The sequence below is a fragment of the Arachis duranensis genome, chromosome 1 (genome assembly GCF_000817695.3).
Source record: "Arachis duranensis cultivar V14167 chromosome 1, aradu.V14167.gnm2.J7QH, whole genome shotgun sequence".
NCBI lineage: Eukaryota > Viridiplantae > Streptophyta > Magnoliopsida > Fabales > Fabaceae > Arachis > Arachis duranensis.
Genome location: NC_029772.3, coordinates 101,987,214 through 101,997,348, shown reverse-complemented (window position 1 = coordinate 101,997,348; position 10,135 = coordinate 101,987,214). Strand labels below are relative to the sequence as shown.

At 32.5% G+C, this 10,135-nt stretch overlaps 1 protein-coding gene across 2 annotated transcripts; it reads right to left on the bottom strand.

Moving 5' to 3' along the window:
• Positions 1–3,785: 3,785 nt before the first annotated feature.
• On the bottom strand, positions 3,786–9,530 carry LOC107469309 (uncharacterized). Of its 2 annotated transcripts, none has more exons than XM_016088691.3 (10): positions 9,368–9,530; positions 9,117–9,239; positions 8,393–8,513; positions 7,603–7,731; positions 7,302–7,411; positions 7,023–7,206; positions 5,733–5,930; positions 4,888–5,127; positions 4,555–4,747; positions 3,786–4,082 (listed from the first exon to the last, which is right to left on the bottom strand). In XM_016088691.3, exons 1-10 carry the CDS (start codon positions 9,385–9,387, stop codon positions 3,970–3,972), a joined length of 1,431 nt encoding a protein of 476 aa, XP_015944177.1. In that variant the 5' UTR covers positions 9,388–9,530; the 3' UTR covers positions 3,786–3,969. The 2 variants fall into 2 exon arrangements, with proteins under 2 accessions (XP_015944177.1, XP_052109003.1); XM_052253043.1 differs by having other exon boundaries at positions 9,117–9,291; positions 9,368–9,518.
• Between the last annotated feature and the right edge of the window lie 605 nt (positions 9,531–10,135).

The following is a 10,135-nucleotide window of genomic DNA, read 5'->3' as shown; positions in this document are numbered from 1 at the left end:
CGCATGACTAGAAGCTGTTTTTAATTTATTAATTATTGGCATCTTCATATTGGAATAGATTCTAAATTAAAACCACAAACAAAATGTGATGAAGCATACATTTATGTAAGAATAAATATTTTAATTTTGTCATTTTGTGGAGAAAGGATAAACGTATATAACAATTCTTTACTAGACAATTTTCTTTTTTGGGATCAATACATAAAATTACATTATATCATGATGAATAATAAAAAAAAAGAAAGAAAAAAAATAATAATACAAAAATTATGTGAACCTCTTTCAATGGTGCAATGGGTTTGGACCAGTTGGAACAAGGCGTTTATCAACACCATACCGTGGATCAATCTCGGCCGCGGTCATATGGCTCCGGTGGTGGTGGTGATGGCGGTGCCGGTGATGCCGTTGGTGGTGGAGAAATGGAGAGAAGTTGAATCTAGTGGTTGTTGCTAACATTTTCCTATGGGCAGAGTTGGTGATGAAGAAGGTGTCACCATTATTATTATTGGAGTTGAAAGCAAACCAGCCAAGAAAGAAAACAATGATCAAGAGCAAAGAAATCCAAAGAATGAAAGTAAGTACATGTTGGAATCTGATGATCATGCCCATGATGATGAAAAGGTACAAAAGGGTTGGAAAGATTGCATGGAAAGTGGAGAGAAAAAGAAAGGATTTTGATGATGGAATAATAATAATAATAATAAAAAGAAGAAGAAAAAGAAAAAGAATGGAGAGTTTTGAAGGTTTGACAGCTTGAAGGTGCTAAGTAGTATGAATAAGAAATGGTGCTACCAAAGTTTGACATGGGAGAGTGCTTGCTTCCATGAGACTTTAGCTTATAAATTATATAACATAATTTAATTTGAGAGAGAGAGAGAGAGAGAGTTAATATGGAAGGTGCAGTATATGCGGAGAGGAGGCAGAATTGTCGAGCATTCTTCTTCCAATGAAGCTTCCTTTGCGTTCAAGGAACATTCATATGCCTCATTAAGACCACAAACAATTAATTGTCAAACCTTCAATTATATATAACTTGCTTCTACCATATGACTATATATATAGGGCTACTACCACTTAGGTATATATTTTTACCACTATATCTATGTATATATCTAACAAGACCTCTTCTATTAAAATATAGAATAATATCATACAACTCAGGTCTTAGAATCTAATAGATAGTCATTACTTTAGTTTATCATAATAAAGGGATGACTCTTACATGATTATGTAGGAAAAATAAGTCATAAAGATAAATAAGATTAGATAGAAAAGCCAAAATATTCAAAACATGAAATATTAGGATACGTTTGATTTGTATTTTTATTTTTATTTTTGTTTTATTTTCAGAACTTAGGAAAAGAAATAATAGGTGAAAACAAAAAATAATTTTTTTTCTTTTTTTCTTTTTTTTCTATAAAATTCTAAAAATAAAAAAGATTGAAATAAATACAAATCAAACATACTCTTAAATTGTAAAACTAGTGAAAAAGATATTTTTTTAAGTTAGTAAAGTTAGGATAATTAAATTACTAATTGACATGAAGGAAGGAAATTCCAATTTTGTTGGGTTCCAAATACACAAGCATCTTGTATTGATCCAATCACTCTAATCGATTAAACATGTAACAGAGTCATTTTATATCAAAAAAGATAGAGATGGAAAGAATGGAAGAACATCTTGAAAGTTACTTTTGTCTAGTAGAATTTGGTGGGCTCTTAAATTTTGTCAAACCATGAGTTCTAAATTTCCAAAGCTCATGTGTGATAGACAAAGACACCTACATTAATACTAGTACTAGTTTTCAGAGCAAGTAAGCAACTGAAATTGATGAAAACAAAATGGAAACACAAGTGCCAAAAAAAAATTTATTTTTTACCATTATTATTAAAGAAAAATTATAAGCGACCTTACAATTACCTCGAAAGACAACAAGGCTCTCAACAAAAAATACTTTTTTCGGCCCTAATTTTTATTTTTATGAGACCTCTCTATCAATATTTTCTCTCTGTATTAATAGAATAAACTTACATGACATGTTAAACAGTTGATTTATCCATTAAGAATCAACTAGGATTAACAAATTTTTTTTGTTGTAAATTTTGTTGTCTTTTAAAAATAATTGTCAATGCTATTTAGTTTCTTTTTTATATTTTTTGTTACTTTTTTCAAATACATTAGCTAAATTTACGGTATAAAACTAAGAAATATTAGTGATTTTTAAATTGTTTTTACTTATAAAAAGTAAATAGATAATATATTAGTGATTAACGTGTCACATAAGTATGTTTTGAAAAAAAATTATTCACAGAGAGAAGAGCTAATCAATTCCAAAAAGTTAAATATCAAAGACAAAAAAGAAATCTTTTTTTATTAGGAGCTTCAAAATTCTTTGAAAAAATTATTCCAGGAATCGAAATAGGTATTTACCCTTATTATTATTACTACTACTACTTCTATAATTTTCTATTAAATATATGTTTCGTCTAAACGCACGTTATGGCAGCATGCTGTATAGTAGTCGGCAGAAAGAGAGAAAAAGAGTGATAAGATTATTTATTTTGACCACAATTTAATTTTTTTTAAAAAAAAAAGTATTGACCGACAATTGATTTATTTAATTTAAGGGAAAAAGAAAAGGAAGACTTACAACTATAATGTTTTATTTTCTATTTAATTCTTCCGTTTTAAGCATATAGTACTACATTACCTTGTTACTATTGAGTTGAGTTTTGACCTTCAACTTCAGCACCATCAAGCTGGCATTAAATATCTAGATCCGCTTCACATTATAGTTTTATATTAGTAATAATTAGTTATAATAAGGTTGTGAACTATATTGTGCCCATCCATATATTTATAATGATGTATATTCGTTGGAACACGCTAAAGTTGCATAGGAAAACAGAAAACACTTGCTTGAATTGTACTCTTCTATCAATATAATGCTTATTTTGATTGATTTGTATGTACGAATAAAAATCTTGATGAAATTTCCACATCTTATATTGTATATCCATCCCTCAAGAATTGAGGATGATTGAGCAACGGAAGCATGTTGCCTCGACAGGAATACACAATTTTTTCAGCTCAAATAATATTGATTGAAATGCTTTAAAAATTTGTATCTTGCTATGCCATTTCTGATTCTTCATCATGCTATTATTGTCTTGAAGCATTGAATAATCATATTTGTGTTGTAAAACTTTTACTATGTCGACAGATCAAAGACTAATCCATCGCAGATTGGAACTTTAAGAGTTTGTCACTGGCCAATGAGTTGCTACATGAATGAGTTGCTGCATGCACAAGGTAGGATTCAAACCCTCGACACTTGCTTAAGCGAACTAGTGAACTAACCACTAGACCAACCCAACTTGGTTTAATATTTTAAACAGTAATCTTGTAGTAAATCATGTTTGACTTTGAAGATGCAAGGGAAGAACGAACTAACTTCTGCCCATCTCTCTTAAAATCTTTGGGAAATGGGCAACTTGGGTGGATCTTGCAAGTTGGAAGCTTTGTTGAGAGAGAGAGAGAATTTGATAAATAGTAATGCCATCACAAAAAAAAAAAATGGTGTTTCTTTTTGGTTTAATTTAATGGTACAACTACACCAACACAATGAAATTAAGTTAAGAAGCATACTATTCTTTGAACAGCTATCTATAGTCTCAAAGCAGAGTTGTTGGTCATGAAAAATATGATGAATAACTTATGATTTTACCAACTATTTCAAAAGTCAACTACCACCAAGTCTCCTTTCTAAGTCACCACAGCAACATGCACAAACCCATAATAATATAATATGAACAGCTATCTATAGTCTTATGGTACAACATAATTTGCAAGCAGCATGACTATAATACGAGACCTTGTTCTTGCATATCACAAATAGGTTAGCCATTACTACATCATCCTGACTAGTTTTCTTTTTGTTTTTATTATTTCAAAGAAACAAAAATTCATTAACCTTCTTCCCAGTCGATGTCATCTTCGTCTTCCTCATCTGCTGGAGGTTCTTCCTCAGCTTGAACATTCAAATTCAAATCTGCAACCTTGAAACCTCCGTTTCCGTTGCCTTTAACAATGGACCCAGTGCACAAATGAGCAGACACATGATAAGATTATCAACCAAAGGAAAGCAACATATAAAGAAAAGGAAAAATTCAGAGAAATTTCTATTAAATTTTGGTGATAGTTGTCTTGGTAAAAAATTAGTTCGGATAAAAAATTATAAAAGCTACTTCTCAAAGTCAACCCTCAGATAAAGCTCCACATATGGATATGGCCATCCAAGAGACAATCATGCATACTAAGAATATACTTTCAATTAACCAAGACAAAAATCAAAACAACAGTATAATCAAATTCAGAATCAATCACATAAATTTCAAATGTTAATCATTGTTTTATTTAATTACTTTTTAAGGGGAGATGGGCCACTTCTCGTAATTTACAAATATTAGGAATCAGATTTATGCCGGTATGCAGGAGTTAAATTTTAAGGACCCAAATTTTAGTCTAATTATATCAGAAAGCTAAAACGATACCTCCAATTGGAGTCTCCTCCCACTCAGTACCATCATCCTCGGCATCGTCACGTTTTGATTTGACACCAACCTGACGGCCAGAAGCACTGCTAGAAGGATCAACTAATTCAGTTGTATTTAACAATTCTTGTTTCTTTTGCAATTCTTGTTGTTGCTGAAGTAAGGCAGCATAATAAGCCTTAATATACTCATCCTGTAAAAAATACACAAGGAGGCAGAGATCTTTAGCAAAAAAGCAGACGTTCAGATGCCTTTGGGAGACATGGGCTAGGTATAGCACAGAATTTGTTTAAAGCATGAAAAAAATAACAGCTCATATATAATTTCACAGGCCTGTAAACTCTTATTGTCATCTTGTTCAGTTGTTGACTTTTTGTCATCTGTGTGCTGTGCCGTTATGGAAGTTGAAGTCCCATCCATCTTTGTTTCTTGCTTCACTTCTCCGCGCTGTTCCTTTGTAAGAACCATCCCTGATCTGATCATCCATGGTGGCAAAACCTTTAGAGATGTACTTTCAGTTTCGGACTTAATACCCTCTCCTTTGCCTTCAGTTCCATTGAAGTCAACTACAACCTGCCCACATCGATCAATAGCCTACTTAGCATTTACAGCTTTTAACAATATTCTCAATGTCAAAATCAAGGGGTGCATAGAAGTTCGCACATTCATGATGGTATAACCTGAGTGCTATATATATATATGTCCTCCATATTCAATTATTATTAATTCATTTATGAATAATTTCGTGATAAAAGGTTAAAACTCATTCAACTATGGGCACATAACAGTAAATAGAGAAGGAAAAAGAAACAGAGAACCAAGATCTTCAAGGAAGTTGGCAACCATATTATAATAGACACTGGAAGATTTAAGTCTGGCCAATTTGATTGACTCTTTTTTGAATAAAATTAGCCATCTGCAGAAAAATGTTTTTTTTCTTTCTACCCCTCATAGTATATCTCAATTAATCCCAAAATAACTGCAATTCTATTCAACATAACCTATAGATTCAAATCCTAAGATAAAATTTGCTGCCTTGCATCTGCACAGTGGAGCTGGATCACCAAAACAGAAAACAATACATAAAAGTTGGAAAACAGAGGATAAAGAATGCAATGCGTCGTCACTTCCCAGCATGTTTGCATTCCAAAAACAATAACAAAACAGGAAAATGTTACCTTAGTATCTCCACTGTAAGGGATTGATGCTCCATTATATCCCATCTGAGACATTTTAGAATCAGCAGCATTGATATCTCCATTGGCAGCACGCCCTGCAGCACTAGCTCGTGCTTCCCATGCTTGAAGGCTGCCAAATTCTGGAACAGGCAAGTCTTTTACCCGACTGAGTTGGTCCATTAATGGTTTAAGTTGTACCTGCACTTACACAAGTACAATAGTCATCACAAACAAAATGAATTGTGAGGCATTAGCAACAATAAACAAAGACTATGTAAAATCTAACAAATGTGATGAAATCCACACAAAATTAAACCAACGAACAGCAATATCAAAGTTGCATTTGGACTTATAAACTGGACCATGTTTAAAACTCTTAAGGTCATTGAATTCCTTTAAACTTGCAAGTCTGTCGAGTTCAGCTACAAAGAGTGTCAGGCCATTTCTAAAGAAGCAAACATAGTACCAACAAATCCAGCTGCCCACTAAATTTAGGCCACCATAAAAATGTGGCCAGTCTTGAAATGACACCAATTTCATTCCTCTGATCCTCTCCTATACCCAGTATAGGAGAATGGAAAACAGGGTTCTCTTGGCCCCCTTGGTCTCCTCCTACTTTGAAGTTAGTGAGTTTCCAGTTGCATGTAATATGGGTTTCTCACATCAGTAAAATGAAAGAGTTTAAAAATTTATATAAATTAAAAAGAACTCGAAACACAAGATATCTGAAAGGAATTTTGATAAATAATCTCCTGCTACTGAAGTTTATGTGAGAAAAAAAAAATAAAGGGAAAGGAAGTTGGCTAGGACTTAAAACTGCAAGAGCTACCAGATAGATGGAATCATGGAAACATACAGAACCGACTACACAGTAGCAAGGAAATGGGAGGGAGGAGAGAATTCAGTTGTTACTGGAGAGGGATAACTTTTATATTCAAGTTCGGGACAGAGAGTGTATGCAAGCAGATGTGTACAATAGGTATAATTGTTTTATTCAATTAATAGAAGCATAAAAGCTAAGGACACATCTGTAAATTGGAACACTAACAGCAGTATGGATAATAAATTCTAATAGTTTCAACAAAGTTCCTCTCAGCTTGTTTAATCCATAAATGCAAGACCCAACTTCGAAGTTATTATTTACTAGAAAATTACATTTTTCAAAAAGAGTTCCTCAATTACAGGAAACAACAGTGATATCCATCATAAAAAATTACCATTGTAAATGAAATAATCCATCATATAAAGCTAATGACTGAAATGAACAGCATAACAAAATTATATAAGAACCTCCATCTTCTGAAGCATGTCCTTTAACTTTTCCCGTCGTCGTCTCCTTACGTTATCATCTCCATCTCCTGCTTCTTGAGAAGCTATCTTATCACTTTCAACCTCAAGCCTTCCATTACAACTTTCACAATGGAAGTCCTCATCTTCAAAAGATATTAACCGCAGTGCATCCAAAGCATTATATCTAAAATAATTCATAGCTTCAAGTATTATGGAATGGAAATACATTAAGTAACTATGAAAAATCATCATAATGAAATTACAATGAATTACTAAAACCTTTTCCCACAGGTTGGACATACATATTCCTGAACTGTGTTTTTATCCTCCAATTCATCTTTCAGCTTATGCTTCATCCGATGAAGTCTGTACCTAACCACATCATATATCTGCAACAAAATTCAACTGACTTTCAATATACGACAGAGGGGTAAAATTTGGTTTTACTGATTAAGAAAGTTGTCCCAGAAACAGGCAAAATAACATTGAGTTTCCCTTCTCTGTGCAATAAATAATAATAATATCATTGATGGAGTTACACTTTACCAATTTATAGAAGAATAAGTGATAAGAGATGAACCTGTGCATAATCCAGACAACAATAAGAGTGTGTGTGCAGCTTGACCTTTTCTTCTCCCTCTCTGGCTGTCGGATGACCATCAGCTGTAGCAGCTACAGCAGCACTATACATTTTTGCACCCTTTGCTGTCTGTGGTAAAATCAGAAGATAGGTAACAGATGGAGAAAACATTTACATGCTCAATTGCCCATAAAAATCTAGAAATAACCAATAATAATTAAAAATAAATAAAAATAACACATTTACAGATCAATTTAAAATTAAAATAGAATGAACAAACTTTAGATCTTAGAGGCAACAAACAAAATGATAAATCCTCTAAAATAATAATCTTAAAAGAACATAGCTACTCTTCATTATTCGAGATCTAGAGAATACTATAAGAAAATACAAATTTTGAAGGGGAAAAAAAGAAGAACAGAAAGATGGCACGATAGAAGCAAAACAACAATCGTGGTAAAGAAAAAAAACACAATCACATGATCCCAAATAAAAAAATCCTTTCACATCTTTACAATGTCAAGATTATGGGAAACATCCAATCCAAAATGTAAAGATATGACTAAATCAAGTCATATTTGCAACAGCTTAAATGCTCGCATAGTATAGGCTCCATATAAGCACCAGGAATAAGCATTATCCCTTAATTAATTTTTAATGTGATAAATAGAAAACACACGATGATTCTGATGAAGAGAGAATTTTACATTGCTATAAGCTTATATTAGTTGCCTCTCCTATTACCAATTCATAAAATGCCACCAATCAACGGATAGAACCAAACAATTACCTCTCTCCTATGATCTCGGGTAATGATCTTTTCTTCTTCAAAAAACCGCAAGATCCGCCGAAGTTGTTTTGTATGCAGTTTGAGGTCCTTTGCCAAGTCTTCTTCTCTAACCCATTGTCGTCTGGAGCAGTAGAGCAGTTCAATGAAAACCCAAACAAATGAACAAATGCACGTTCTACCTTTACAATTACATACATCAAGTTCAACCAATATCATTCTTGCATTTCCTCACATCTGAATCTCAAGCTCAAAAATCAAATCGTTGGTTTCATGAAACCTAACTAAGTCGGTTTCATTGTGCAGCACTATTCCAGGAAAATTAGCAGCATTTAGCCCATCACACTGAGAAAATATTAAAAATGAAAATTCCAGTATCTCAAATTCACTTTACAATTCAAATGAGTTTACCCCTGTTGACTTCAGTATCATAACCACACTTCCTTACCATCCCCGATTTGAAGTTCAAAACCAAATCCAGACTTCACGAAACTTAACTAGCCTAGTTTCACTGTGCACTGGTCCATGCAACGATGCAAACTAACATTATACACCTTTTAAGTTTTTAGTTTTATTTTAAAATTTTCATATAAAATCAAACTCCATTATCTCCAAGTTCTTTTTACTAATTTTATAACTGAATATCGATTCAACCAAGTCTAAATTCCACCGGTTTCAACGGAATTTAACACGAAGTAAGGGTCTTCAGAGAAAAAAAAAATGGAACCTGGTGAGGGCATCGAGCACCACCACAGCGATTCCTCTGTTATCGGTTCTTCCGGTCTTGGGCTGATTATCACCTTTGCTAGTTAGGTCATCGTAGAAAGCCCTCGCCATTAATTTAACAAGTCTGAGCACAAAATTCAAACACACAAACAACTCCCAGTGAAATTGGAAAATACCTAAAAAGTAAACAACTTTTAAGTGAAATTAATTAGTACAGTTCCAAACTTGGAAGAGAGAAAGAAGGGTTCGTACTTGTTGTAGTGGTCAACCATAGTCGCTGAGGGTTTTAGGGTTTCCGAAGAGGGTTTTGAAGGGTTTTTTGGTTAGATTGTTGGTAGTGACGTGCTCTTCATTGTTGAAGGAGAATCTCTTATCCGAGATGTTCAAACAAGATGCATTTTCTAAAACACTGCATTTTATATACAAGAGAAAATGGTAAAGGTCATCTGAATTTATTATTTGTATTAATTACTTATAAAAATAATAGATTTTATTAGTTTTTTTTAGAATTCCTCTTTATATAATTTAGTTTTAAGGAATTAAATTAAATCAGACATTCTTAATTTGCCCCTCACTAACATTCTATAATTTTTAATTAAATATATTTGAGAAAGAAAATTTAATGTTGGTTGAAATTTTTAAGGATCATAGTTGATGACATAAATATATTACATTGCTCTTTTCTTTTTGGTATAACATTCCATTCACTCTTAAACATCCATGGCATAAGGCTATCTTTAGATTGATAGAAATTAATGAAGCAGAGTCAAATGAAATGAGGTTTGATGAACATATTATTCTATTTCAAGATAAATTATTTAGTGTGCATAAAATATTTGAATGAATTACATTCATACCCTAATAAATAAAATAATATTACAAGTTACATCTAAACATATGTATATTCAAAATAACATTATACTTTTTATTATATGCTCTAAAATCCAGAAGCATATGCTCATTCCAGGAAGATTATGATTATGATGTTTTAAGGACTAAAAGGTAATTTCAGGTGCAACA